Source organism: Mucor mucedo (assembly GCF_025094135.1).
Source record: "Mucor mucedo strain NRRL 3635 chromosome Unknown EV154scaffold_6, whole genome shotgun sequence".
Classification (NCBI taxonomy): domain Eukaryota; kingdom Fungi; phylum Mucoromycota; class Mucoromycetes; order Mucorales; family Mucoraceae; genus Mucor; species Mucor mucedo.
The window spans coordinates 166,303-194,234 of NW_026252290.1; the positions used below are offsets into that span (position 1 = coordinate 166,303).

General features: G+C 36.9%; 12 protein-coding genes across 12 annotated transcripts; 8 read left to right on the forward strand and 4 right to left on the reverse strand.

Moving 5' to 3' along the window:
- Positions 1-13: 13 nt before the first annotated feature.
- Positions 14-865, reverse strand: EV154DRAFT_476604 (uncharacterized protein; the record flags this gene model as incomplete). The annotated part of the gene is made up of 2 exons (XM_051598047.1): positions 14-652; positions 713-865. The coding sequence occupies 2 exons, from the start codon at positions 863-865 to the stop codon at positions 14-16; spliced, it is 792 nt and encodes a 263-aa protein (XP_051462651.1).
- Positions 866-1,027: 162 nt separating this feature from the next.
- EV154DRAFT_558576 (uncharacterized protein) lies at positions 1,028-2,061 on the forward strand (the record flags this gene model as incomplete). Its single annotated transcript, XM_051605495.1, has 6 exons — positions 1,028-1,267; positions 1,321-1,362; positions 1,423-1,503; positions 1,564-1,665; positions 1,721-1,772; positions 1,832-2,061. 6 exons carry the CDS (start codon positions 1,028-1,030, stop codon positions 2,059-2,061), a joined length of 747 nt encoding a protein of 248 aa, XP_051462652.1.
- Positions 2,062-2,120: 59 nt separating this feature from the next.
- EV154DRAFT_547571 (uncharacterized protein) lies at positions 2,121-3,997 on the reverse strand. The gene is made up of 6 exons (XM_051604764.1): positions 3,813-3,997; positions 3,672-3,747; positions 3,276-3,613; positions 2,964-3,212; positions 2,667-2,902; positions 2,121-2,594 (listed from the first exon to the last, which is right to left on the reverse strand). Exons 1-6 carry the CDS (start codon positions 3,960-3,962, stop codon positions 2,135-2,137), a joined length of 1,509 nt encoding a protein of 502 aa, XP_051462653.1. The 5' UTR covers positions 3,963-3,997; the 3' UTR covers positions 2,121-2,134.
- Positions 3,998-4,271: 274 nt separating this feature from the next.
- Positions 4,272-6,497, forward strand: EV154DRAFT_435263 (uncharacterized protein). The gene is made up of 4 exons (XM_051596785.1): positions 4,272-4,582; positions 5,060-5,372; positions 5,445-5,901; positions 6,216-6,497. The coding sequence occupies exons 1-4, from the start codon at positions 4,278-4,280 to the stop codon at positions 6,428-6,430; spliced, it is 1,290 nt and encodes a 429-aa protein (XP_051462654.1). The 5' UTR covers positions 4,272-4,277; the 3' UTR covers positions 6,431-6,497.
- A 2,032-nt stretch (positions 6,498-8,529) lies between these two features.
- EV154DRAFT_558579 (uncharacterized protein) lies at positions 8,530-10,122 on the forward strand (the record flags this gene model as incomplete). The annotated part of the gene is made up of 1 exon (XM_051605496.1): positions 8,530-10,122. One exon carries the CDS (start codon positions 8,530-8,532, stop codon positions 10,120-10,122), a length of 1,593 nt encoding a protein of 530 aa, XP_051462655.1.
- Positions 10,123-10,381: 259 nt separating this feature from the next.
- On the forward strand, positions 10,382-11,780 carry EV154DRAFT_411814 (uncharacterized protein; the record flags this gene model as incomplete). The annotated part of the gene is made up of 7 exons (XM_051595483.1): positions 10,382-10,414; positions 10,469-10,504; positions 10,560-10,654; positions 10,708-10,768; positions 10,887-11,068; positions 11,132-11,318; positions 11,397-11,780. The coding sequence occupies 7 exons, from the start codon at positions 10,382-10,384 to the stop codon at positions 11,778-11,780; spliced, it is 978 nt and encodes a 325-aa protein (XP_051462656.1).
- Positions 11,781-12,295: 515 nt separating this feature from the next.
- EV154DRAFT_412048 (uncharacterized protein) lies at positions 12,296-14,193 on the forward strand (the record flags this gene model as incomplete). Its single annotated transcript, XM_051595490.1, has 5 exons — positions 12,296-12,859; positions 12,918-13,258; positions 13,314-13,401; positions 13,443-13,733; positions 13,786-14,193. The coding sequence occupies 5 exons, from the start codon at positions 12,296-12,298 to the stop codon at positions 14,191-14,193; spliced, it is 1,692 nt and encodes a 563-aa protein (XP_051462657.1).
- A 44-nt stretch (positions 14,194-14,237) lies between these two features.
- Positions 14,238-15,849, forward strand: EV154DRAFT_598524 (uncharacterized protein; the record flags this gene model as incomplete). Its single annotated transcript, XM_051607052.1, has 5 exons — positions 14,238-14,380; positions 14,434-14,757; positions 14,822-14,925; positions 14,980-15,068; positions 15,117-15,849. Exons 1-5 carry the CDS (start codon positions 14,356-14,358, stop codon positions 15,847-15,849), a joined length of 1,275 nt encoding a protein of 424 aa, XP_051462658.1. The 5' UTR covers positions 14,238-14,355.
- A 414-nt stretch (positions 15,850-16,263) lies between these two features.
- On the reverse strand, positions 16,264-20,477 carry EV154DRAFT_558582 (uncharacterized protein; the record flags this gene model as incomplete). Its single annotated transcript, XM_051605497.1, has 13 exons — positions 16,264-16,492; positions 16,552-16,767; positions 16,851-16,996; positions 17,059-17,292; positions 17,375-17,785; positions 17,850-18,284; positions 18,346-19,048; positions 19,101-19,216; positions 19,278-19,395; positions 19,453-19,737; positions 19,788-19,993; positions 20,064-20,162; positions 20,220-20,477. The coding sequence occupies 13 exons, from the start codon at positions 20,475-20,477 to the stop codon at positions 16,264-16,266; spliced, it is 3,456 nt and encodes a 1,151-aa protein (XP_051462659.1).
- Positions 20,478-21,668: 1,191 nt separating this feature from the next.
- EV154DRAFT_492781 (glucosamine-6-phosphate isomerase) lies at positions 21,669-23,000 on the forward strand. The gene is made up of 5 exons (XM_051599717.1): positions 21,669-21,751; positions 21,805-22,327; positions 22,385-22,436; positions 22,501-22,626; positions 22,682-23,000. Exons 1-5 carry the CDS (start codon positions 21,703-21,705, stop codon positions 22,829-22,831), a joined length of 900 nt encoding a protein of 299 aa, XP_051462660.1. The 5' UTR covers positions 21,669-21,702; the 3' UTR covers positions 22,832-23,000.
- Positions 23,001-23,271: 271 nt separating this feature from the next.
- EV154DRAFT_492783 (uncharacterized protein) lies at positions 23,272-25,351 on the forward strand. Its single transcript, XM_051599718.1, has 5 exons — positions 23,272-23,808; positions 23,873-23,984; positions 24,041-24,492; positions 24,610-25,002; positions 25,057-25,351. The coding sequence occupies exons 1-5, from the start codon at positions 23,375-23,377 to the stop codon at positions 25,247-25,249; spliced, it is 1,584 nt and encodes a 527-aa protein (XP_051462661.1). The 5' UTR covers positions 23,272-23,374; the 3' UTR covers positions 25,250-25,351.
- Positions 25,352-25,879: 528 nt separating this feature from the next.
- EV154DRAFT_411730 (PUA-like domain-containing protein) lies at positions 25,880-27,668 on the reverse strand (the record flags this gene model as incomplete). The annotated part of the gene is made up of 8 exons (XM_051595474.1): positions 25,880-26,238; positions 26,290-26,672; positions 26,726-26,816; positions 26,867-26,985; positions 27,037-27,110; positions 27,170-27,232; positions 27,356-27,469; positions 27,516-27,668. The coding sequence occupies 8 exons, from the start codon at positions 27,666-27,668 to the stop codon at positions 25,880-25,882; spliced, it is 1,356 nt and encodes a 451-aa protein (XP_051462662.1).
- Positions 27,669-27,932: the final 264 nt, after the last annotated feature.

The following is a 27,932-nucleotide window of genomic DNA, read 5'->3' on the forward strand; positions in this document are numbered from 1 at the left end:
CATGGCACATGGTTTAATCCCGACCGATGATGTTTATTAAACATTGTTGGCTGCAGGCCTTGTATAAAAGAGGTATTTTACCAGGTTTGAAATAGTTTAAATTCGAGTGGAATAGATACTGATCGCAATCAAAGCATTTCGCTAATAATTGAGGGTCCTGTATGGATAATTCGGGAAAAGGTTGTAATAGATCGACTTCCTGTTGGATGGTCTGCCTTGATACTTCGTCCTGTAGACAAATCGTGCCAATGATCTGTAGGCAGATTGTCTTGAGTGATATGAATTCGTTTTTTTTGCTTTCCACAAGTTGAAATGGGTTGTTATCGATCCAAAGATTTTTTAGCTCCATTCGAGTCACTTCTGCCGGTAAATAGTTTAGCTGGTTATCTGTCAGATCCAACACGGTCAAATCAGTCATGTTAGACACCTGTGAAGGGATCACCTTGATCTCATTATGATGCACGTAGAGTTCCTTTAGATTGGATAGTAATCCTATCTCGATAGGCAAGTCACTAAGACGATTATGACCCACATTCAATAACTGTAGATTGGTAAGGCGCCAAATTTCGGACGGTAAAGTGCATAGATGATTATTCTGTATTTGTAACGACGTCAAATTTCGAAGAAACTGTACAGCAGGTGGAGCAATTGTCTACAAAAGATATAAGACTTTAGTTCCAGTAAAAGGAGATAAAAGAAGATCATTTTCTACCAAGATATCCACCTGTCGAAAGGCAAGAAAGGCCTTATCTCGAAACTCCACAGTGCTGATGGGGATCTTTCCGTCATCTCGTAATTCATAAAATGTAGCACTGCAGCCTCCCAAATACCATAATGTTACTGACTTTTGATTCTCTCTTGACATTGTCTCTTTAAAAAGATAAAATACACACCGTCACGACTACAAAAAGGGAGTAAATAAAAGAAAAAAAGTGTGTATTTGTGTGCGTGAGAGGGGAGAATTAAATTGTTTTTTCCCTCTCTCTCCCTCTCCCTTTCTCTTTCACTTTCTTTCTTTTTCTTCAATATGACCACAGCAGACGAAATGTCGGATTTAGATAGTCAACATAGTCGACAATCTTCTACATATAAAATGAGCATTGATTCGGACGATTCAAGTTCGTACAAGTCTTCACTACGAGATATGGCCGTGAGTAACTGGGCCAACACAGTGGAGCGAAATAATGTCCGAGAGGAAGAACCAAGACGTACCAGTAGCAGGCGGGATCCAGAAAGACGTACTGTCAACAGAAGAAGCTCACTGCTCGTAAGACTTTTTTTTTTTTTTTTTTTTTTCTTGTATATCTAACAGCTTCACAGCCAAAATCAAAAGCATTACTGAGAGTCATTGATCAAGCTGATGTAAGAACAAAAAAAAAACAATCAATAGAGATAGAATATAACAATGGCTTTATTTGTTAGGAGGATACACATTTAGCGGATTTAGAGATGCGAAGGGAGCACGGAACAACCGCCCAATTAGGCCGGATAGAGGATGGCACCGTATGTAAACACACACACACACACACAAAAGACTTTTTTTTTAACTGTTTGTATCCGTAGAAACCACAGCAGGAAATACCGGCTCCCTCATGGACAAAATTACTCGACACAACGATGCCACTCTATACCTGTTCCAAACTAAATCCGGAAATCGAAATGACGGTAAATAAACATTTGTGTGTGTTATTACACAGGAGAAATAACATGTTATGACTAGAACTTTCAGCTTGAAAATATATCCAACGGCTACAAGAGCATTAAGCGAAAAGGTAAGCCTCAGTAGAGATGAACAAGAGAAGATCCTAACGAAGAGTCTCCATTGTTTTAGCGTCAGAAGATCGATTTGAGCCTTATCCCACATCGATGAGCTTAAAACGGCGAGCTGTGTCACCTTCTGTCTCGCTCAACGGATCACCTGTGCTGTCCAACATGTCCAGTCCACCCACCAATTTTTTCCCGTACGGTAATACGAGCAATGCAGCGGCCAAACCCAAATCAGGCACATTTAATCTACAAGATGCCAGTGGTGGATTAAGTCGCATGTCCATCAGTAAATGATTACAATAAAAACATTATTATTTATTATTTGTTTTTTTTTCATTATTATTATTATTTTTCATTGTTAATTATTTTATGCAAATTTATAAGAATCACTATCATCAATTAGTCGATCACGATGCACGGATTTCAATTGAGCAAGTAAATCAGGATTCATGGCGGGTATATGATTTCGTTTAAGAATTGCTTCTCGTTTTTGTGCTGCCTCTATTTCCTGTGATAAAGGACTGGAATCACCAAACATATCCAATTTACTCGTCACCGGTGCCTCATGACTCCATTGCATATCGTTTGCCACTTGCTCCTCTCGCTGCCTCTTTTGTTTCTTCTCTTGTTGTGCCACCTGCATCAATTTATTGTTGAAAGTGCTACCAGGCATAGGCGCACTCTCCGCAGACCAAAATCCATCGTCGTTGGCCCATGAGCTTGTGTTGGTTTCGCGCTTAGGTGTCATCTCTCGTCTCCTGGGGCTGGCATTGAGTCCGTGGATCTCTTTCCAGAAGCGATTACTGACTATACTTCCACCCGGCGTACTTTATAAAAGGAGTCCTTATTTAGTTCCTATTCACATATACACACTCGCACACACACACACATGAATTTACCTAATCATCTCTGTGGATCGCAACTTGGGAAGATTCTCTATGGGGATACGTTTGGGTGATACAGCAAGACGCTTTCTAGATAGGGTAGGTGTAACATCCTCACGTCTATAGGGTGTGAAAGATGCACTAGGGGATGCTGCCATACGTTTAGTGGGTGTAGGAGAAACTGCCATACGCTTTACTGAATGATCTACTGAAGGAGATCGTTGACGCTTATTCCACGACGTTTTAATACTCTACATGTAACAAAAGGTTAATACATACACAATCACAAACACACAGACACATATGACTTACCTCAATGGATTGAGGAGGAGTTGCTAATTGGTGTGACGATAGGCGTGATGAATGATGTTTACTCAAGTCCATGGTAGTGGGCTTTTCTTGACGGATTGGGGTTGGGGTTTCTTTTTCCTTTTCGTGACGAATATGATGAGGTTCCTTTTCTTGACGAATATGACGGGGTTCTCTTTCTTGACGGACTGATGTATGAGCTTCTTTTTCGTGACGAATCGATGTATGGGGTTCCTCAGCTAAATAGGAAGACTATAAAATAACATTTTTTAACAATAGAATAACAAACAATGGGGATATTTATGTATAAATTACCTGTCTCTTGATTTTGGTGACACTGGCTTGTAATCTGTCCATGCGTTTTCTTTCTTCAGTTAGACGTTGTATCATGACAGATGAGCCTTGATGCAAGGTAGATCTTCTTGGGCTGGCCATAGGCCTGAGAGGACTGTAAATGTGTGGGCTATCGATGGTAGATCTATGTTGTGGGCTAGCTACTGTCTGTGGGCTAGCTAATGTTTGTGAGCTATAATGATGCTGAGAGCGTCTATGAGGACTATCATAACTCATGGGAGTTTCTGTTCTTTCCAACATAGGTGTTTCCGCTACAATTGATTCGTTATCCAAGTAAAAAGAATCTCCATATCTAGCGTCTAAAAAAAAATAACTGAGTAAGAAGATAAAAAGTTTTATTTTCTTGTCCACGTTTACCTTCACGTAGGGTATGGCGTTCAATAAGTGGTGTTAATGAGGTACGTTCTTCTTGTATAACTTTTTTCGTACGAGACTACAATAAAAAAAAGAAAGGGGTCAGATGAAAGAAGGTCCTTTGTAAGAGAGAGAGAGAGTTACGTTGCTGGGAGTTAATCTGGACCACAAGTTATCATAAAATCGATCGAATTCTTTTGTTGCAGTGGATTGTGCACTCTTCAACACATGAACAATCGGTGTAAGTGCATTATGTGAAGTGTCGTTGCGTTCTGTTCGTTTTGGTGAATACATTCTTATAAAACAAAAAGGTATTAAACGCGGTAACAAAAAGAAAAAAATTAAAGTGAGAAAAAAAAGGGGTGAGGGCGCGTTCTTTATATAGAGGAACACAGTCACCTCCGCCATATTACAGGTTTTTAGTCTTTTTGGTACCAAGCTGTACCAAGCTCACTGAGTACCAAGCTATAACAAGCTCAGTATTGAGTATAGTATGTGCTGTACAGATTGTTTACTTTTTTTCACGGGAAAAACAAAATAAGTATTTTTATGCAAATAAAATAATAAAACAAAATGCGTAAGTTCAAATAACTGCCCTTTTTTACCAGCATGGACTCTGATAGATCCTTGTCTGGTACGCCGGGTACACCTGGAAGCAATATGAGCACATCTAGCTCTTTGGCTCCTGGTAATCGTATTATGTCTGTTAAATCCTCTATTGATGGTATTGGTTGGGACCCAGAGCGACGTGAAAGGCTCGAAGAATATGTAGTGACAGTCCACAACATCACTACACACGCATACTCACTCTCAAAGTACATTTTTTTGCGTGCCATTCAAGAAGATGAGAACTTTGATATCAGGCAATGTATCAATTGTGATTTTTTTGCAGAGGTGTGGCTCAAACTGACTCGGTATGCACGAGGAAGGGCTAATGGAAGAACTGCGGTGACTCGTGCATTCATTGACACTTATCTTGATGACTATTTGGAGGTCACTGGTTTTGTTCCACCAGATTTCCGTTATGGTCAGCAAGCATTTTTAATCGAAGGAGCAAAGATCTTTACATCTTATAGCAACAATGTTCAGATGCGTTTGGGAAGTCATCTTAGACAAGCTGTTAATCATCTACTCCGTATCAGACAAAGAAAAGCCGAATTAATTGCTTATAGAAGACGTGGAGGATTAATTGATGCACTGATAAAATCTGAAATATACAGAGAGATAACTGAGCCGGCGACAAGATTTAAGAAACTTATAACTAGAAGGTTACCTTAAGATTTTGTATTGGACGGAGAGCAGTTCGTGGACCCTATCTACAATAACGCTCTTGAAATTCTTCGCCCTGTCCTCACCAGTTATCCCGTTGACTACCGGTTTCGTGGAAATAGCATTTATTACGATTCCAAAGCAAGACCAGTTGAACATATGCGGGCTTTTTACGAACTGGCTTTATCATTTATTGATATAGAATTACCTGTGTTTAATTGCTTCCCATTACGCCGCTCTTGGATTCCTTGCTACACAACCATCGATTCAAAAATTCTTTGTCAAAATATTCTTGGTCGTCGGTGGACTAATCGTCAAGATAAGATAGCACTTTGGCGTGAATTAATTAACCTAAACTCGGATGCACTCAAACACCAAGAAAATGGCGAGCTCCAGTTTAAAGGAACTATTCAAACGGATGGAGTAGGTGTAACTGTGATCAAGAAAAGAATGGATCGTGAAAGCAGATATACTGCTCGTTTTGCTGTTGTGGTTGAATCAACTCAGTACATTTCACAAGAGATTGCTCAAGAAACTGTTGGAAGATGTGTTACAATTGATCCTGGGCGAAGAGATTTGCTATTCTGTGTGCATGAAAACTCAACCGCAAACAATCCAAACAAGTTTCGATTTACCAAACAATACCAAGACAAGTTTGAAAAAATTAACAAATACCGTAGAATCCGTGAAGCTGTGAAACCCGCTAGAGTAGCAGCCGCTGAAAGGCTTTTGGTTAATTATGATTCCTTGAATAGAGATGAATTTGAACAGTATCTTGAAAACAGGTCCAATATGACAGGCATCATCCAAATCCACTATGTCAACTTCCGAACCAACCATCGTACTGCTCATTCCTTGCACAGAAAATTGCGGCTATCTGCCTATATTAGAAGACAGCAAGAAAACGAGGATCTTATTTCAAAAATATATGAACAGTTTGGTGTCGAAGCTGTTTATGTTATGGGTAACTGGTCTTCTCCTAATACAAGATTTCATGAGCCGGTCCGAGGCCTTGGATTCCGTTGGTTGCTTCAAAAAGCTGGTAAAAGGGTGTACTTGATTGATGAATTTAGAACAAGTCAGTGCTGCCCAGCTTGTGAACGTAGAAGTCTTGAAACGTTTCGGATGATTGATAACCCGCGCCCTCATAGACGAAGAGCAAATCTTGGTGTAATTAGACATGGTCTCTTAAGGTATGTTGATTTTACTTGTTAATAATTTTTTATCTAATAATTTTTTTTTGTTCTTGTGACAGATGTACAAATCAAAATTGTAGAGCCATGACTAATAACACAAATAGGATTGTTCCTCGTCTATGGAATTGTGTTATGGCTGCTTGCTTGAGCATGGTTGATATTGTTCGATCACTTCGTGCTGGAAATGGTATTCCCCCAATATTTAGACGTGGAGAGGTTCCCCAGAACCAACGGAGAAGAGCAAGAACCCAAAATGAACAAGCAAACATTAGAAATGTTCGTCAATGTCGCAACTAAAATTTTCCAGGCCTGTTATCGCAGGTCAACCATAGATACACTTAAGTGGTAAGCTCAATTTTTTTTTCGGTCTTTGACCCAATCTTTTTTCGGGAAGATGAACGTATTTTTTTTTACGTTGTGAACGATTTTTTTTTTTATTTGTGAACGAATTTTTTTTTTACATTTTGATCTAATATTTTCTGAAAATAGTGTACCGAGATATGATAGTTGAGATATAGATATCATGTTTGAACCGGTATCTGATTCACCGGAGGCCATAAGCCCAATGCGTATATCGTTATCATCAAGAATAGGTACTTCATATTATTAGTTTTTGCATCCTTGTACTGGTCCTTCGGGTTCTTTAAGGCACTGTATGGCTTATTTTGCTCGCCAATAAAAGATCGAAAACTTGCACTGCAAATATTTTTTGTAAGACAACAAAAACAGAAAAAAACAACTATTATTTATAAGTGAGGTAATTGAAAAGATCTTTTTAATGTAGATACGACAAGGAGGGCTTTGTGTAACAACTACATTTGGCATAATTTATGTTTTTAAGATACTAAGCGTGAAGAAAGACTGGATGAATTGCCTAATATATGAGTCGGTCGAAGTCGGTACTACTCATTATTTCCCATATCTTTTATTATGCCGTTTGGCCCTCTACAATACTAGTTAGCCAATCATGATTAAATTTATGCTAAACAAGTATTTTGGTATATTATTGATATGACCATTCTGACTTTTCAACCATAGTATAATTACTCAACTGCCCGTGAGCCTTATTAATTAGTCATGAATGGATGAGAGGATCTTTTTGCATACAATGCACGTTTTTCGCTATTGGGGGCAACTTTTTTCTGTTTTCTTAAACTTTAACAAATATCATATTAATTTTAATGCCAAGAACAATAGGATTTGAATCTTTCGATAGCGTAATGTAAACACCAAGGTGATACAAGGCTGCTGTGTTCAATAGCGAGCAATACTTGAATGATGGTAACACTGACGTCAAACTCTGATCTATCAGGTGCATTATATATATTTAGGTTTTTAAAACCCTAAGTATAGTAAGTTAAAAAGTATGCCCAAGTCAACCACTGGTGTATAATGCACTTTTTTTATACGTGCTAACTTTGATTCGACGATTTTTATCGATTGCACTGGCTGTTTTATCTTTTTTTTAGGAATTTTTTTTTCTACTTATTATTTTGTTTTAAAAGTTTCGAAATAAAGAAATCAAAAATAAAGAAATTACAGTTATGCTATTCTAATACACTTGTCATCGAACCTTGTGTTCCTTAGACATTCCTATAAAATCTTGTTTCGAGTTTGTTGGAGCATTCAATAGACTTGAAATAAAAGCATTGCAAGTCTTAATTAAAAAAAAATAGTAAAAGATTGGTGTTTGCGTCAGAACAATCAATCATGGTAGATTGTTAAATAAAAATAATTCGTCCGATATTTTTCTTTTTTCTTTTTGCTTCTTGAAAAAGTATGTAAGATTAAGGGCCCTCGCGAGCACATCAAACTATTTTTTTAAAGAACCCGATTAAGGTCTTTTTAATCGTCTATATACAGACGATTATATTTTAATGATTCCATTTGGAAAAACGTAACATTTCACGAAAGAAAATCTATATTTAAAAAGACCTTAATTGGGTTCTTTAAAAAACAGTTTGATGTGCCTGCGAGGGCTATAAAATGAGTATGTCTTCTACGATACAACGTCAAAATACTAATACAGTTTTATCAAATGTAGAAATACTTATTGGTTTTACTGTCATCAAATCGAACAATTTGGTAACACACGCGATTAAAAAAGGGGACCTTGTGTTCGGTGCCACTGTAACCCCATTTTTTTAGAGGAATGATGACAAAGAAATTACAAAGAAAGTATTGTATGACATACCAGAATCTAAAATGGAAACAATGGGACAAAGCACAGCGCTTAAACAAAGACATTTGACTAAACTCAAAACATTTTAATTTACAAATGGAAGAGCTTATTAAGCAGCATAGCAACACCAAATTGTACTACAGAAAAAAATATTTTTAATTTTACATATAAAGTAAGAGTACTTCTTTTTAAATCTTCTTTGTCTTTTCCAACTATGATGAATGATAAACAAAATGATCGCATAGTCGATCTGTATAAAACTGATTCAAAATTTTCAACGGATAATGAAGAATACCAAGAAACTGGATCGATCGGCACATTCGATTTTTATATTTGGACGTTTATACCGACCGTTGGGATTTTGTTCTGCTTACTTCATGCACACCAAGATCATTTTTGGCAATGGACAGGAGATACGGTAGCAGATGCTCAATCTCTAAAAGCAAAAACTGTTGTATCCGTTATTTCAACTGTTATTGGTGGAAGTATCGCTGCAACATTTATGAAAACTGTTTCCGGTGTTTCGTATACATTTGTTCGACATCGAAAGGCTGGTTTTTCTCAATTAGTTACTATGATTGGCGGATTTTCACCATCGCATATTCCAATGCTAACAGCGGGAAAAGCATGGTTTAGCATTATAGTAATTATTTTGGCGGTCATTATTAGTTCAATCACTAAGCAACTAGCTGTGGTATCCATGAGTGTAAGCTTGGTCTCTCAGAAAGATAGTATGCTGTTTCATACACGCGATTATTCAACATGTAGTCCAGTGTACAATGCTTCATCGCTTTCTCGCATGTTTCCAGTAATAAATTTGAACACTCTTGACAGCTTACGACATCCGAACCATACATTTACAAACGAATATTATGACAGAGGCATACCAGCCGATATTAAAGGTCAATCTCGATCCGAACGAGTGTTGCCTTTCGCTAATGTATCTTGCGCCAAAGTGCCTTTAAAGGCCGATTTTACTAGGTTGCGGCCACTCATGTCAGAGCTTCCTTCTCCAAATAAATCAGATCCTTTTGGGAGCCTTAAGACAATGATGACACTGGCGATGTATACAGACAAGACAAATGAAAAATTGTGGCAGTGGGTGAACTGTACAATGTCAATAGGATACGCTAATGCGATTACGACCTGCAACGAGACTCTATGTCATACGATGAGAACCACTAGTATAACACCTTTCAATCAGTCTGGTTTAGTCCTTGGAGAATTTATCAATTTGATTTTTGAATTGACGACTCCCTATGGCTCAAATACTCGAAATTCGGCTTACATATGGCTTTTAGGGGCCGATTTATCTGATTATTACGAATTGGATACAGCTATTAGTGGCGAAAGTTTAGAAATGGTGCAAAATCGAGCAGAAACACTGGCTACTGTAGTTGCCCGTATATTATGTGATCAGAATACTGGAAAGGAGTACAACGCTACCACCACTTTTGAATCGGTGTTTGATACAGATATTCATTATTCGTACCATGTTCTCTGGAAATGGCCTTTTTGGTTGTTGAGTGTATTCTTGTTTATTTTATGGTTAATATGCCTGGCCACTATGTGGTTTACACCAGAAAGTAGAGTTGTTTCAGTGGAATGGTTGCTAAGTCAGTATATTGCAAAAAATCGCCTAAGTTATTTATCAGGGCTCGGATTGGTGAAATCTTACAAAGGGACACTTTTTCAAATTCTAGATGAAAATGCAGAAGAAGATATAGGCTGTATTGTTATTCTAGAAGCAGGATATGATCAGGGTCTAAATTGTCAAAATGTAGTCCAAGGAAAGAAGTATCAATGATTGTATGCTAGTGTAGTGAAATTTTTTGAAACCCTTATATTAAAGAATCGTATATGTAAAAAGTAAATTTTAATTGAATGCACCCAAGAAACTATGTGATGTAGAACATTTGCTTTGTTTATCATTTATAAATGTTTGCTAAATCGTGTCACCTCATACATCATGTTTTTTTTAAAACGCCTCTGTGACGTTACAAATAAGTTCCAAGAACCCGAAATTCCTGAAAACTCTCTTTCTTTCTGGTTTATAATATTTTAGTATGGAAGACGCCATTAACCAATTACAAGATTTGGTAATTGATTGAGTAAGGAATACAGTCGTGCTACGAAATTAAAGCTTTATCTAGGGAGTGACGAGAGGTCAAGCGAAAAAAGCATTAGCCGTAAGTCATGAGCTAAATTTTTAAAAAACGACAATCTAAACTCGGAATTATGAAGAGATACAATAATGATGTTGCTCGTGCAGCCGATTTTATTTTTTCTGGAAATACTATTAGTGATGACGAAGCTGAGGAGGTTAGGATATACACGAAGTACACGATATTTTCTGTATTCAACGATATATTTGATAGACTCCTACCGAAAGTGACGAAGCTCTTGCTCTTAGACTAAACGCCGAGGAGGAAGCAGCAGCAGCAAAAGTATACGTCGAGAGCAACCCTTTTAAAGAGACTATTACAGAAACAGTAATAGACGAACGTAAGTTTCAGATTCTATGCCAACAAACAAGCATTAATAGTTTTTTCTGCATGAAAAAAAAAAGAGCCTGAACCCGCAAAAAAAATACAGCCACTTGCAGACGACTCAGACTCATGGAGCGTCGTACCTTTCCAAAGCCCAAGTTATACTAGACCCGTTACTCCAGAAGCCATCATTTCCAAAGAGTCATCACTTACTTGGTGGAAAGATCCGGAGGATCCGAATGATAGAATAGCGTTGGATGATGTGTAAATGGATATTGTATATGGGAACAATGAATATAATATATACTTACTTTAAGTTAACTATAGACCTATAGGGCTTCGACCACCATCATACAACTTCGCATATTCACCCATTTTAATACAAGCGCTATTCCACGTCTCTGCATTTCGATATGCGGTACTTTCATTCAGACCAATTCCATATAGCTGGGGAACTCCCGCAAATTACTGGAAGGGATTTGGAGAGCCTGTTCCCGGTTACATTATGAGGGATGTGGTAACGAAAAGGGAAATTGTAACGAGGAGACCATCCTCTGCGCCAGTGGTACTAAATTCGTCATCAAAAGAAGAGGATTTGATCTCATTTGAGGATTCATCCAAAGAGAATACTGACGAAGGAGATAAAAGTACTGATATAAATGAAAGTATTGTAGAGGCTGATCTACCACCTCGTATCGTTGAAACGCCGATAGACGAAACGGTAGAATTTGTGGAATTTGTTGACAATGAACTTCAACTCATGCCAAAATGCGTGCAAACTTTAGCCGAAATGCAAAAGATATTTGCATTTTTGAGCAACTCAAAAAGACTATATGGTAGTGTCTCTCATTATGTAAGAGCATTAAATACAAAATTAGCGACAAACAATTGGGAGTTCAGTGACAAGACATTCGATGGTAGAAATAATACGTGGTGTATCATAAATAGACTTGACTACTCACGTACATGTCTTTAGCATTTCTTGACATGATGATTAAAAGTTTAGTCCAGGCGGATGAACATGCTGATAACGCTGCGGAAGCCTCTTATATTCCTATTTTTAGAAGGTAATACTTGAACATTGGCCGACATTTGTATGCTAAGATTAACACATAAATCAGTTTGTTTTTAATTAAAGCTATAATCGAAGATGGAATCGATTTTGACGAGGAAGAAGTGCACTATCTGACATTAAATGTCGATAAAAATATGTGCTCATTTCACGACTGTCTAGATCCTCTCGTGTTCGAATCGTATCAAGCTGAAAATCAAGTGGATGAAGAAGCTGACCCTAGTATATCGTCGGACGACGAAGACGAACCGTCATTTAAATTCACAACATTTAAGCAAATTCCACCAATATTAATGGTCGCGTTTGATAACAGGTCATATTACAAGAAGACCGGCGTCAAGTACATAGTCGAAAAGAATATTTACATGGATAGGTACATGATTGAAAAAAGAGATCAAGCTTTGGAGGGATTCAAACAGATGGATCTTTGTCGTCAAGAAATCAAAAATGCCAAAGCGGAGATAGAGAGACTAAAAGCAAGTAATGCCTTGGGAATGGATAAACGAGATGTATTACGTCGTACGCTGGACTATTTTGAACAAAAAGAGCAAGAAGAAGGAAATGAAGAGGGTTTAGAATCTTTAAAATACGTCTTGAATTCTGTCAAGGATAAAATTGATGCAAGACTAGCTGATCTGGAAAACATCATTTTAGACCAAGCAGATAAAATGCATCAAGTTTTCGATAAAGATGATATGAAGGAAAATGGGTACGAGTTACGTGCATCATTTCATCACGATGGTAAGGACGGTACTGGACATTACTGGGCATACATTTGGGTTGAACCAATGGAACCAAACCTTCTGCAAGACATCCCATCAGAGGGCGGATGGTTCAGGTTTTGCGATGCTTATGTTATTGCTTCAAGTGAAACGGAACTTTACAACGATCCTTATCCCCCTTTTGCATTAATGTATGCGAATGAAACGATACCCAAGTATACACAAGACCAACTTTCTGAATGTATACCTGAATCTCTCAAAGTAAAAAAAAAACGGACATCTATGTTAACTTTGGACGATTTGCTAACATGTGTAATAGGGATTTATATCAGCAGACAACGATTTCTTATACCAAGAAATTCAAGCGAAAGAGCGCACAAATGATCAAGGAACTGCATCACTTATTTCTACGTCAGATGATGATGTGGAATTCGCAGAAAAGCAGGACTCAGCGAATTGTTTAGACCTAGAATCTTCTTCGGCTACTTTTGATGATAATATATCTGTTGGAACAGCTGTTGGACATACAACCAATGAATACAGCGAACCCCAGCAATATTCATTTACAGGACAAGGATTTAGTAAATTAAAAGAGCGTGTGAATAGCAAGATCATGCAGGTTGTCGATTTTGACAGTGATGACTATCGATTACTGATGAGGTAAAAGGATATATATATATATACATTCTTTTTTCGAAACCAACAAATATATTAGCTTCGAAAACTTTTTAGCACGAACACAAAATCAGTTGTTATTAGAACACTTGTACTTGTTGTATTCTTCCGATGAGGTGAGCTGGATAGTATTTTGAAAATTGAACCATGTTTATTAATTTTTTTTAAGAAAAACCAATTAGTGGATGAAGAAGCATCAAAAACAGATGATGAACTTAAAATTATATGGCACGAATACGAAACTTTCATAAATATTGCTGGAATGGTAACACAGGCTCTAAGCTACTTTGCGAATCAAGATTTTTCAAGTGCTTTGCAATCTCTATTGGATGCAAAGCGTCATGAAGCATCATGGAAAGATGGTCTCTTATTAGATTTAGACGTTTCTAGCGCGTTTTCTGGTTTAACTACTATTTCATTTAATAATATCGTAGAAAAGTATGGCAAAGAATGTTTGAAGGTAAAAGATCTGATAAAAGTTATAGAAGTCAGAAATATTAACGTTTGTTTAGATTTTGAATAAGGCTGCATATAAAAAAGCTTCAAATGAATCGTATAGAACTCGTGGATTAGAAGACGCTATCCGGATTGCATATCAAGCGCAAACTATCATTGGACCTGATAATATCCAAACCGATCAGATATATCAGTCGCTTGGTGAGCTCTGGTTGACATTTACAGAACAGCAAAACGTGGGTTCCTCATTGACGGATACACAGGTCGAGCTATTAAATACGCTGGTGATGACCTATCTAGAGGGACAAGGTGGAGGGTCTATTGGAATTCCAAGTCGAGGTGAATCCCCTGTTGATAACTCTGTCGATGATGAGAAAGACAATGATTTACCCTTATGGCAAAAATATCAGCAGGTCTGTTCTCAATCTGAGCATGTGTTAACTACTTTATCAAACAAACAATAAAAGCACTAATATTATATATACTACCAAGTAAAATTTGTTTACATGTTCAACATAGGCTACGGGAATATACTACTTTCCTGCATATATTCATATATAAACTTGTATATTTCCTAGTACTTTTAAACAGACTTTTTTTTTAAACGTATATCTCTTACACAACATATGAAATATATTGCCGCCGCTGCAGGTAAATTACAATCTATGCTTTGATAGTCAAAATAATTTAACGCTTTCCGTTAGTCCTATCTTGTCTACTTTTTGTGGAAGCAAGCCCTGCTTCTTCTTCGTCTAAAAATACAGGTTCTTCTGTCACTGCTTCGATGTCATCTTTGGATCCGCTATCTGGTGCAGGGTATTCTATCAAGGTTGATTCAGACGACAAAGATGAAGATCAAGAAAATTCACCAGCTCTTGCTATAGTTGTAGCTGCTCATGAAGAGCAGGAAGAGCAAGAAGAAAATGAGGAATCGGAAGAAAGCGAGAAAAAAGAGTCTTCCGTCGTCGACAAAGAAGTAGATGAAAATGTATTTGCTTCTGCAGGTCTTGTTTATAACAAAGCAATTGGTAAGTCATAAATTCAAGAACCTCGGCAGCAAGAGAAAGTTAAAATTGAGACCATTTCTTTTAGATTTACCTGTATATAGACAAGGTCGAGTTAGAGCTGGAGATAACCTACCACCTGTTCCTCAGGTAGTTGCCTGTAGAGCAGATGGTCAAGTTGCCATCACTTACGTAAGACATTTGAAAATATATCGACAATAGTTATCTAATACCCACTTTCAATAGAGTGAAGGCCCTAGTGATGCAACCGCTCGTATTGCTCGCCATTTAAACAACGGAACCACTCCAGGAAACTTTTTTGTTAATACCACATGGTAATACAGAAATAATATTATTTCAGCAGTGACTAATTTGTATGTCAGGTTAAACCAACAAAAATATGCCATGGTCCTTCAAAATATTTACAATGCAGGCCACTTAATAGGAATGACATACCGCCTTCCCAATGAAGACCCTGAAGCAATGAGTGACGAAGAAATCAAGACTGATATTATTAATAGTGCGCGAATGATCGAAACTCTAATTCAAGTATCCCCTAAATACGTTCGACTTCATTTCAGTGCACAAAGTGATGGTAGAACTGAGCAGATCTTACGTGACCTCGGATTCATTATAGTAGGGTACAACTTGGATGGTAAAGATTATGTTCATAAAACTCCTGAATTAGTCGCAAATGAATATGAGCGCACTTTCAAAGAGTATAGAGATGCACACGATTCCAAAGGTTCTTTTGTCGCAATTCAATATGATATTCCAGAGACCACAAGTATGGATGCGGTGCCTAGCATTCTAGAAACAATTGAATCTCAAGGATATACAGCTGTTCGAATGGATGGCTGCTTAAACGACGCTAGACCTTACAAAGCAAGCGCCGCAGGTCTTGAGTATGTAGCTGATAAGTTTTCGTTTGGATCTTCTGGTTACAAATCAGGACAACAAGTTAAGAGCATTATTGCAAACACAACTGCCGAACAAGAGCTTCGAGTACTTGCTGTTGATGACGAGTTTTTAGAGAAAAGTGATGCTTCAACAATGCTTTCTAAGAAGATTGGCTTTGCTTTAATACCTGCTCTTATTTACGCATTCTTTATTTAAAAAAAATATATTCCCTTATTAGACCAATAAACAAATAAAATTAATACGATCGACACTTTATTTCAAGCAATCCATGCATTTTTAAGAGATGGTTCACTTTACTAATCAAGTTATTTACTATGTCAGTTTTGGTTTGCACCCTTCAATAACAACCTGTATGTTGGTCCTGTCTGATGGGGATGACACTGCCATTATTACAGCATTTTTTTCTATATCCCCATCCTCCTCCTCCATCTTATTCTGGTTTATCTTTTTGATTAACTTAAAAGTAGTCTGCTTTGGATTATTGATTGAAAATAAAGATAAAAATCGAAGTAAAATTATACCACTATCAACTGATAATGTAATATTTAATAGGTTTAATGTTGTATAGAAAGAAAAAAATTATATATAATTATTTTTTCTTTGCTTTTATCAGCCGGTAGGCTTTTGTTGAGTGGTATCATACATCCGAATAATTTTTGATTGATCCGAATCGTTCTGTGAAAACGCATAACCTCTCGAAAGCTTCAATCGCTGGATCTTTCTGACCTTATTTACTGCTTGTCTAAATCTGTCCATGCGAGGTCTATAATCTGGAAGATTCATTTTTTGGATCTCTTGAATGTAATGATAACTTTTTGTTCGATACATCCGTTTGTAGCTAAAATTATTTAGTGGTCAAATTAGTTTTTTTTAGAAAGAAGATACATTAAAGCTTACTATTTCCAAAGATAATCTCGTAAGTTGCAAGCAAAGGGGACAAGGATTACGAACAGCCAATAGTTGACGTTTCCGAACAGTCTTGGGACAATTCCAACGTACTCCATGAATATCCCCCAAGGTAATAAAGGTCCTACATAGGAAACTAACGGCATGAAGAGAAACCAAATCACCATTGACCCGGGAATCGCGATAAAAGTGTACTTGGTCCAAATACTATAAAAAATATTAGGCCCACCCAGTTTTTTTTTTTCTTTTTTTTTTTTTTTTTTTTTTTTCCTGAAATGAATGTAACCTACTCAGTAATGAGCGCAGCTTTCCATAAAATGGTTGCCAATGTGGCTGTAAAAATTGTTGTGCCAACCCACCATTGTCCTCCCGACCACCCGTCAGGACCAAACACTTCATCTTGTCGAAACGCAGCCATACCCAAAAAAAACAGTAACTGATTACCGCAATGAGTATCGAACGTTTATACATATAAATGTTTATATTTTTGGTACCTACCGCAGAATGATAGACTGCATTCATAATCCATCCCCAAAATCTTTTTTGATTGAAAAATTCGTTCTTTTGTCCGAGCATATAAAGCTGGGGATACTTGTCTAGTAATCTTGCTGATGCAAATTGATCGAATATACCGATAGCCATGGGTGGTAAAATAGTGAAAAAAACGTTAAAGCAAGACATAGTCCAAGACTCGTATAATGTCTGGCCTGAAAATCCATTAAAGATTGCGTACTATTTGATTATTAGTTGAGATTTATTCTAGTTTTTTTTTTTTTTCTTTTTATCTTTTTTCATTTTTTTGCCATGAAATTACCCAAAACTGTGTGAGATACAACGCCACATTCTTATAGAAGTAATAAAAGATCATTTTACTAAGCCTTTGGTAAGCCCAAGATCCATGCACCAGTAATAATTTTTTCAAAAAGCGAAATTGCGAGATTGCAAAATCAGCGCTCCGAGCTGCCTGCAATCCTTCTACGCCACTTATACCAATACCTACGTGAGCTGCTTGTATCATTGAAACATCGTTCGCCCCATCTCCAATAGCTAAAAGGATAGAGTTTGAAAATTTCTTAACTAATTTGACAACTAGAGCCTTTTGAAGAGGAGATACACGACAACAAATGACAGCCTTACACCGTGTAGCAACGTCGTAAAATAATCGCTCCATGTCTTTCTCGAGCGCAAACGTTAAGCACTTTCCTTCTATAATTAATGCATGTGCCTATAAATATTTACAAGCAGGTTAGTCTTGAGAACATTATCCCAATATAATATGGCTCCTTTACAAATGGAACATCGGTTTCTTTATTAGCATCTTGATCCAATTCAGATAGTCTGCGAGCTAAAAATGTCTCTGTTGATTTACGGTCATCCTTGTTACAAACAAATAGTTCCATATCTTCTGTTAATAATTTACAGCTGTAACCAATATTAATTGCCGTCTCCTGTCGATCTCCAGTCAAAACCCAAACTTTAATGTTTGCTTGCTGCAATGTATGAATAGTGTCTGGTACGCCATCTTGAAGTTTATCCTCTATTGCAGTAGCTCCTAACAAAAACATATCTTTTTCAATCATCTCGGCAGCTTTATCCAGTTCGTCAGATCGGTTTGTTAAAGTTGTAGCTGCGGTTTCGTAAACAGTTGACCACCGTTTGTATTCTTCTGGAGGAATCTCTCGCATTGCATAGCATAAAGTTCGAAGCCCTTCTGATGCGAATTCCTAAAAATACACTTAAGTAAAGATAAAAGCGCACATACATACACCCATCCAATTTACGAACCTCTAAATGATGCAAGGTTGCCTCTTCAAATACGTCATCAGAAGCCAATCGCTCCAATATCACAGAATCGGCACCTTTGCAATACAATTTTATTTTGCCTTCAGGATCTTTTAATACAAGTGACATTCGTTTTCTGGTTGAATTAAATTCGCAGACATTTAATATCTCAAATTGAATGTCTTGGCCTTTAATTTTACAATTGATTGAATGGGGTCTCCTTGCATAAAATTGGTAACCAAATATGTCACTTGCTCCTTGGACTAATGCAGCCTCGTCGGGTGATGAAGCTTGATAAACAATTTCTTCTGTATCCTTAATTACCTCAGGAATCACTGTATGGCATGTCATTAAAGAAGTCATAAATTCTTGAATAATATGAGAATTTTCAGAAGTATTAAGATGTTCCTCCAACTTCTTAAACGAGTATTGGCCTTGGGAATCATTCTCTGTAGATGCTCGTCTTTCTGGGTCAGCAGTAGAGGCATAGGATAGTCCAGCAATTGAACATTCTCGAAATTCCATTTCGTTACAAGTTAATGTTCCCGTCTTGTCTGAAAACACATATTCCACTTGACCCAATTCTTCGATTAGGCTACTGCTTCGGGCTACTGCTGGTGTATCAGTTTTTGCGTAATAGATATCGAGATCGTTGTCAATCATGATAGATTGGACAAATTTAACGATTTCCATAGTCACCATTAAACTGGTACATAATGTTTAGCTTTTCATTTTAAGCGCAGACAATAAACTCATACCTGATTGGAATAAAACTGTTGAATAGAATCATAAATGTAAGAATACAGAATCCGAATTCTCTTGCTCTCTCTGTAGCAGGTATCTGTAGATATGACCACTGCTCTCCTGCTTTTGTCTATAGAGCAGGTTAGTATGAAGGAACGGTATTCTTTCTTTTTTAAAAAGATTCACTTTACAGATGTTACTAGGTTTCCCACAGAACATAGAACACTCATAATTACAAGCATCGTAAAAAGATACAAGATGTTTCGGTTAGTTATACGTGTGACATTAGAAGCTTTGGTCGGTTTTTTACTAAAAATAAACCAGATCAACAAAAGTTACTAAAAAAATTAATACATAAACATTTACCTCGAGTTTAACATTAGTTTGGTTTCATGACCTGTAAACACAACAATAGCATATATCCAGCTTGTATTTCGTAGCTGAGCACCTCTTAATAACAATTTCGATGGATCCAATGGAAAGTCTTTTTGTTTCCCATCTGCTAAATTCAAGGTCAAAGTGCCATCATAGTTGTATAACCTGTTATTTGGTTGTTCACACCGAATGGTTCCTGACAAGTTGGTTATATCAGATGGAGAAAGATAGGATGCTGTTTCTGGGAGAGCTTGCTTTATCTTCAAATTCACCTCTCTACAATTAATTGTCAACAAAATAATATCAGAAAAATATATGGTTATTACCCATCCAAGTTACTTGTCTCTGTGTAACAAAGTCCTTCCGGTTCAGAAGAACTAAGCAGAATCAGATCAGCAGGAAAAAACTCTTTACTTTCGATACGACAGACGTCACCAACTTTTACATCTTTCCATTGTTTGATTACAAACTGGCTTCCGTCGTATATCTTACACTGGCTCGCATTTAATTGATGATCTGATTTATGTACGCCCTGTGGAAAGAAAGGAAAGTTTAGTTCGTTATAAATAAAGTTGAACAATTTTATACAACTTTTACCCTACATAATCTTCAATGATTTCTTTAATAGCTGTGATGAGTAATACAATTATAAGTGGAATGAGAGTGGTATAACGTGAGGTAGGCGAAATATTAGGGATTTGCTACATGCCATATTTGAGTAGAGTTAAAAACGAACGATATTATTATTACTGTTTTACCTGAATACCGGATATAAACAAGAAGAAAAGATTCGCAGATTTACTAAACTCGACATATAAAAACTTTGGGAGAAATGAAAAGGGGTTGTATTTGGCAGTTGATATTTCATTGCCTAAAAACTTTGGATTTGGTAAATGCTGTATGTGGATAACACGAGGCACGTCATTCTGCTGGTTTTTCCTATCACGATTCAGGAAATTTGAAAGGAAATGAGGTTTCTTTTTTTCCGCTGGTGGTTTTTTGCATCGATCCAACATTTCGGTTGACTCAAAAGGGACTTGTGAGTTTAATGATGAAAGTGAGTAGTCGGAGAACATGTAAGGCGCCTGTGGTATTGCAGCGCTTGGTATTTCCGTATTATGGTGATGATCCCCTAGTAAACGAAAATCTTCTTCTCTTTCCTCTTCGTCATCTACAGAAAGTTGTCACTAAATATTCCCGTCACGTCTTTTATAAAGTTTACCTGGCCTTAAATTGACCTTGATTTCGCCTTTTTGCCACTTGGACATGCAAACAAAAATAAATTAAAAAAGAAAAAGAAAAAGAAAAAAGAGAAAGAAATAGCAAAAAAAAAAAAAAAACGATATTAAATCGTTTAAAAAAAAGGGGAAAAGTGGGGGGTATGGTCAGGTCAAATAGAAATAACGAAAAAATGCATCCCTATTTTAGATTGATGTTTGCTTGAGTTCATTGTCACACAAAAGTATCTCCTGTATACAGAGCAGCGCGCACTAATGCATTGTTTATAATGCAATTTATACAGTGACCAGCCAAAATTAAGCGGAAAAGCTACTATTTATCTTGGAAATAAGCCACAAAGATAATATGTCATTTTTTGGATATTTGTTTTCTTTAAAAAAACAAATATAACCGAGGCAAACTTAAATCGGGATTTGTATTGTTTACGTTTGAAAGGGAAAGGAGGGTCTTTCAAAGGGTGCAAGCGGGAATAAAATTTATAGAATATTAGGGTTGTTTTGCAATTAAAAGCCTGGGGTTACTTATGATCTAATAAGTGGAAAGGTCGCCAGGGTCTAATTTGATTTTATGTAATCAATTTTGAACCAATCATATGTTTGATTATCAAATCATCCATCTGGGAAACTTCATATCGTTATCTTTTGAAGCCATTTTACTTTTCTTTATTTCTGTATCTCATAATTACAAGCGTTCTGTTTCAACTTGAACCATATAAAATACAAGTGGAAAAGGTTTATCACCTTGCCGATAAACAAAAATATACTTGAGCTGGGAAAAATGGGGAGACCCTGAATAGAAGTCAAGGCTGATTAAAATAAAGAACCGCTCCCTGTGTTGCCCCAGAAACCATATCTTTGTGTGTGATTGGTCACGGAAAAGACCCTTTTTTTTTTAGCTCGGGTAATGAAAATTTTGTATAAAATAAGTTGTCTCAATTTCCTTAATCCCTTTTTTTTTCTTCATACAAAGTAAGCATTTTACACACACACACATAAATTAATAATGAGATTAGTTATTCGCGACGATTATGATGAAGTCACTAGCTATGTTGGTAAGTACACAGGTTGAAGTAGAGGCTAGGACTCAACTAATCGTTTGTTATAGCCAACTATGTCAAGGAACGTGTTAAGCAATTCAAGCCTACTCTTGAACGTCCTTTCGTTATCGGTCTTCCCACAGGTTCTTCACCTGTAAGTGTATACAAGGTCTTGGTTGAAATGTACAAGGCTGGTGAAATCAGTTTTGAGCATGTTGTTACCTTCAACATGGATGAATATGTTGGCTTACCCCGCGACCATCCTGAATCTTATCACTCTTTCATGTGGAAAAATCTCTTCATGCACGTCAACATCAAGCCTGAAAATGTTCATATTCTCGACGGTAATGCTCCCGACTTGGATGAGGAGTGCAAAAAATTTGAGGCCGAAATCGCTCGTGTTGGTGGCATTGAACTCTTTTTAGGTGGTATTGGCCCTGATGGTCACATTGCTTTCAACGAACCCGGCTCTTCTCTCACCTCTCGCACTCGTGTCAAGACTTTGGCTTATGAAACCATCATTGCTAACGCTCGTTTCTTTGATGACGATGTCTCCAAGGTTCCTAAACTTGCTTTAACCGTCGGTGTAGCGTAAGTTTTTATACTATAGAGACAAGTATGACAAACTGATGTGACTTTCTTTATTAGTACTGTTATGGATGCTCGTGAAGTGCTCGTCATTATCACTGGTGCACACAAGGTAATAATTATGTAATAGAGTTTTGTAAGACCATGACTAACACAAAAATGATTTACTATCTCAGGCCATTGCCTTAGCTAACTGTATTGAAGGTGGAGTAAACCACATGTGGACTGTTTCGGCCATTCAAATGCACCCTAAGGGCCTGATCGTGTGTGATGAAGACGCGACCCTTGAATTACATGTTAAGGTAAGCCACGATAGGCCAATCTAGAGATTACGTTAATTAAATCTTTTAACTGTAGACCGTCAAATACTTTAAATCTATTGAACATGTTCATCAATCCCTGATCGGTCCCGAGAACTTGTCTCTTCAAGGTGGTGTTAAGCAACTTAGAAAGTTAGCTAATAGCTCCAGATCCCAGACTCCTTTGAATGGCCCTTATGACGAATAAGACCATTCAATTTCTTTTATTCCAAATCATCTAACTTGTTACATAATATGTAGTTTCACAAACGATTCCTTATCTTTCCTTTTTTTATTATTGCCTTTACATACATAACCTTTTCCCATGATACATTTCTCAAGTTTTCATTTTATCACACAATAAAGAAGAAAAACTTTACATTTAAAAAAAAAAACCTGTGTATCAAACGATAAAATAGCGTGACGCTTATTTAACCCGGACTAAGTCCACATGTTTAATTTCTTCAAAAAAATTCACATACACTATTTAACAAATGATTGGTGAGCTGAACCTATACATAATCAAGTTCAGGGTCTCAGGGAAAAGGCGTGCGATTTAGTTGTATTACTATACACAACGTACCACCTGATGGATATATTAATAATTATATAAAAAGACCCCATCTTTTTTATGGTGGTTTATCCCTTTTTTCCCGTCTTTTTTTTCTCTTTTTGTTTTCTCTATATATAAACAGCCCTTTACCTCACTTACCGAACATTATTATTTTTACTTACTTCACTCCTTTAAAAAATGTCTGATCCCCTCCAAGACATCCGACAATTATTCGATTTAAACCTTGATACTTTCAAAGCTATTGTGGATGGTTTTAAAGCGGAGTATGAAAGTGGCTTGAACACAGCATCAGCCGCTGGACTTGCTACGATGATTCCTTCCTATGTTACCACATTGCCAACAGGAAAAGAAAAAGGCACTTACCTTGCATTGGATTTAGGCGGAAGCACGCTTCGTGTTTCAGCTGTGGAACTTTTAGGTGACTGTAACGTCAAAGTCACAGAAATTCGCCGTGATATCGCTCCACATGATCCTTTACGTACAAGTGGAGCCACCACTTTTTTTGACTGGATTGTTGACACTATTGCCGAGTTGATTTTAAAAATTGGCTACGATACAGCTCATGCAGATGAGCCACTCTCTCTTGGTGTATGTTGGAGTTTTCCTGTTGAGTAAATATTTAATATTAAATCAATATATATTTTTGCTAAAAAAAAAATACTCGCTTTATAATAGTCAAACAAGTGTATCCGCAGGCAAAATTCTTCGTATGGGCAAAGGATTTACTATAGAAGGTGTCGAAGGCTATGACCTTGCCGCTTTATTTTTGGAAGCCTTTCAACGCAAAGTAATTAACGTACACGTTTTATTAAACCACTGGATTTTAAAAATGTTTATTCTTAGAACGTCAATGTTAAAGTCACTGCTTTATTGAATGATACTGTCGGTACATTAGTAGCTCACGCTTACACTAATCCTGATACCCGAGTTGGGTTTATCTATGGCACTGGCGTTAATGCTGCATATCCCGAGCTAGTGTCTCGTATGGTTAAGTTAAAAGATCAACAGTCCAGTTATGAAGAAGGTACCACAATGCTGGTCAATACCGAGATTGACATCTTTGGAAGTGATGCGTATTTGCCTTTAAACAAGTTCGATCGTCAACTTGATGCTAATCATTCCCAACCGGACTTTCAGCTTTATGAAAAGATGATGTCAGGCGCATGCATTGGTGAATTGGTTCGATTAGCTGCTTTAGAATTAATTGAAAAAAGTCAATTGTTTAGTGGTCATTGCCCAACCCAATTTGCGGTTGCCTTGGAATTTGGCACTTCAGTGACAAGTGCTATTGAAGGGTAAATATTTATTTTTATTTTTTTATTTTTATTTTTGTGCGTACGTCCCCCGTTCTTTTGCTGTTACATTATTAGCAAATTCGTTACACCTGGTGAAACCTAATACATAATTTGTAGTCGCCTCGATAGTTCGGCCGAAGCACGTTTTGAACATTTCAAAGAACATTTTACTTTTGAAGATGGCTATACAATTGAATTGAACGACCTTGAAATCTTTACAGGATTATGTCAAATTGTATCTGATCGTGCAGCAAGATTAGCTGCTGCTGCCATGGCTTCTTTAATCGAACAGCAGGATGACTTGATTAATGGCATTGGACCTATTGTTATTGGTGTGAATGGATCTACCTATGAAAAATACCCTAACATGCATGATCGTATTCTATCATCTCTCAAAACCTGGTTTGGTCCTCAGGTGAGTGAGCGTATCCAATTAGAAGTAGCTACAGATGGTGGAAGTATTGGTGGTGCTTTAATTGCCATGTTGGCCGAAAAAGAAGAAAAGAAAAAGTAACGTGTCACAATTATTTATAAGGGTTGCATGCTAAATATAATTTTATTCAGGGCCTCAACCAAAAAGGCAATTCCAGCTAAGAAGACCCTGCCATCCACAAGTAGGGCCGCTCCCGTTAGCAAACCTGCATCGCCTTCTTTCTTTGGCTGCTTATTTGCTTGGTTAGCCCCACTTAAAGCCAAGAGAGATCATGTATCAGATGTTGACGAGACTATTGGAATCAAATCACAAGAAAAGATCTAAAACGAGTACTAATTACATCACAAATGAAACCCTTTTACGACAAATCACTTAATTAATTACAAACCATTTTATTCGACTTTTTACATCCCCGTTTTATGGGGTAACATATCCCATAATAAATAATTACTAATTTCCTAACTTTCTCCTCTTGTTCTGTTCTGCTGATACATTGCCCAAATATTCGATAAAAATTCGAACTTTTTTAGCTTTTTTAGCTTTTTTAGCTTTTTTAGCTTTTTCTTTTACACGTTCTGTATTCTGAACACTTGCAGTGAGAGTAGGATACTCGTACTCTTGTTTAATTCCACATTCGATGTAGTCTTCCGTTTCCACTGACATAAGTTCATTATTGTATTCCTCTGTTACTTCCTGTTTAACCATATTTTCACTATTTTTATCAAGGTCCAAAGACGGTGATAATGTTGTTCTTATTGGCTTTGTGCTGTTTTCAATATCATAAGCCCAATTTAAAGATTGCAAGATTCGTTTGAGTTTGTCGTTTACTTGAATAGAGTCCTTTGGTAACGGAGTTCGGCAAGTAAAGCATGTGTCGGTGTTACTCTGAGTCAGGCAGTTTACACAACATATATGACCACAGGGCGTAGTAACAGGATCCTTTACATAAACAAATTAAAATCTAAAAAAACTCGCACCAGTGCTCCTACTTACCTTAATTGGCTTTGAGCAAACAAAACTAGAACATACTGTGGCTGTATCAAATAAGTAATGTAAAAATTCGTACTCTGACCAAAATTCCATCTCGCTAATTTCGCGCCATAATCGTTTGTTTTTCGTATCAGCTTCCATTAATCTTTGGATATGAGCTGGTATTACATATCTAGACAACTTGGTCGTAGATCCCTCTTTAATCTTAATTGTTCGTAACCCTCTCGTTGACATAAATTCTTTAGCGAAGGACATCCATGGTGGAGGTTCTTGATCATCTCTTCTAAACAGAAACTTCCAAATAATAAATCCACTTGCTTTATCTGTGTTTTAAGAGTCAATAACAAGATATTTTTCTATCAAAGTAGCTTTACCTTTTTGCGGCCAATATTTTACAATTTTGTACAATCCATCATATCGAATACCCTCTGTAGGAGCATATGTTGGATGCGTATGTTTCCTGCTTGCGGCCCGACATACTCTGATCGGTCTACTCTTTCTCCAATTATGCGCTTTGGCACCAGTTTCTCCATTAAAGGGAGCGTTGCAAGTAACAGCCAAGGCTTTATTATACTTTGTAAGAGTTTGATCCTTAACCAAGTTCAAGAAATCAGAATGCTTCCTGGTTCTTATCTCTCCTCCAACGCCCGAAAATACAAACTCATATCCAAGATCTCGATCCTCTCTCAATCCTTTTGACAAGACAATCGATACTGCTCCAGTTAAGGATGTTCCTGTAACATTTGCCCTCGAAGCTCTGCCGTTACGATGTCAATAATCGACGTCAATAGTTTATTCCTTATATCTTACCTGTGAATGCCCCAGTCATAAACCAGACTTCTATTCTCCCAGGACTGACCGCAATATATACCTGGAATTTTTCCTACGTGATACACAGGTACTGATGATTGAAGTTAGCATCAATTCATACTTCAATTTTTTATGGTATACCTAATACACAGTCCATGTCCCGAATAACAATAAGACTTTTTTGATTTGTACTATCTTTGACAGCCTCTCCTTTTCCGACAATTAATTTACCATCTTCATTAATGCAATCTGGGCAAAACCTATTTCATTGGTTAAGAATCGATCTGTATTACCATATGCAATTAAGTTACCAGTATTGATCTGTGGGGATTCTGCTTAAACCAGCACAGTGTGTATGCCAGTAGTTCTCACACTGATCGCAAATCTTAGAGAGAGAAAAAACGTCAGAAAAATCATTGGTTTTTATCCTAATAAAGCACGTACGAGGGGATCGCCGGTCTTATAATGACATTTAGCACATCCACATTCTTGACATTTTTTTAATCGCTTATTGTTGAGGCATAACGAACATTGGGCCCCATCAAAAGGAGTGGACACAATATTGTTATCGCGAATAATATTATGTCTTGGGACAGCAACTGACTCACTATGCGTTACTTCAGTAGTTACTTTGCTGGGCGGTATACAATTTTCAATAAGGTGAACAAAGACACTGGTCTGGTCTCGTAAACGGTAAGTTAAAGATAATGTCGCAGCCGTTTTGTCTGCATTTTGGTTTAACATCTACATAAAAATGAGTACAGGTTCAACTTCGCGTCAATAACTTTACAATTTTGCCGAGCGCAATTAAAAGAAACCCCTTTTCAGGTACACCGATAGTTTGAGCTATCGTATTTCGAAGTTTCGCGACAGTATCGGTTTTCTCAACTTGTAATAAGAATCGTCTTTGACCTTGACTAGGTACAAGTATTTGAATTTGCATAGTGCAGATATATATTTTTTTAAAAATAAAAATAAAAAAAGACAAGCGATGCTCTTTCATGTAATTATGAGTTTAAAAAGTTTAAATATTTGTGGCTTTTTTTAAAAAAAATCGCGACATGCAGTGTGAACAATTTAAATTCGTAAAGCATACAGACAACTGTACAATGAATTTGGACAACTATAAAAATGAATTAAAACCATATTAAAAGTATCTAAACCATTACAATACAAAACTAGACGTACAGTCTTTTGAACTGAAATT

What these genes read in the sequence shown, in the direction of transcription:
- EV154DRAFT_547571 (XM_051604764.1), bottom strand. Translation starts at nt 3,962, where the DNA reads ATGTATTCACCAAAACGAACAGAACGCAACGACACTTCACATAATGCA. An exon ending in CCAGATTAACTCCCAGCAAC is followed by an intron (nt 3,748 to 3,812) that starts GTAACTCTCTCT and finishes TTTTTATTGTAG; the next exon opens with TCTCGTACGAAAAAAGTTAT. An exon ending in CGATCCACAGAGATGATTAG is followed by an intron (nt 2,595 to 2,666) that starts GTAAATTCATGT and finishes CCTTTTATAAAG; the next exon opens with TACGCCGGGTGGAAGTATAG.
- EV154DRAFT_435263 (XM_051596785.1), top strand. Translation starts at nt 4,278, where the DNA reads ATGGACTCTGATAGATCCTTGTCTGGTACGCCGGGTACACCTGGAAGC. An exon ending in GTGTGGCTCAAACTGACTCG is followed by an intron (nt 4,583 to 5,059) that starts GTATGCACGAGG and finishes TCGTGGAAATAG; the next exon opens with CATTTATTACGATTCCAAAG. An exon ending in CGAAGCTGTTTATGTTATGG is followed by an intron (nt 5,902 to 6,215) that starts GTAACTGGTCTT and finishes AAAATTGTAGAG; the next exon opens with CCATGACTAATAACACAAAT.
- EV154DRAFT_492781 (XM_051599717.1), top strand. Translation starts at nt 21,703, where the DNA reads ATGAGATTAGTTATTCGCGACGATTATGATGAAGTCACTAGCTATGTT. An exon ending in TGAAGTCACTAGCTATGTTG is followed by an intron (nt 21,752 to 21,804) that starts GTAAGTACACAG and finishes CGTTTGTTATAG; the next exon opens with CCAACTATGTCAAGGAACGT. An exon ending in CCCTTGAATTACATGTTAAG is followed by an intron (nt 22,627 to 22,681) that starts GTAAGCCACGAT and finishes TTTTAACTGTAG; the next exon opens with ACCGTCAAATACTTTAAATC.
- EV154DRAFT_492783 (XM_051599718.1), top strand. Translation starts at nt 23,375, where the DNA reads ATGTCTGATCCCCTCCAAGACATCCGACAATTATTCGATTTAAACCTT. An exon ending in TGGAAGCCTTTCAACGCAAA is followed by an intron (nt 23,985 to 24,040) that starts GTAATTAACGTA and finishes GTTTATTCTTAG; the next exon opens with AACGTCAATGTTAAAGTCAC. An exon ending in GAAAAAGAAGAAAAGAAAAA is followed by an intron (nt 25,003 to 25,056) that starts GTAACGTGTCAC and finishes AATTTTATTCAG; the next exon opens with GGCCTCAACCAAAAAGGCAA.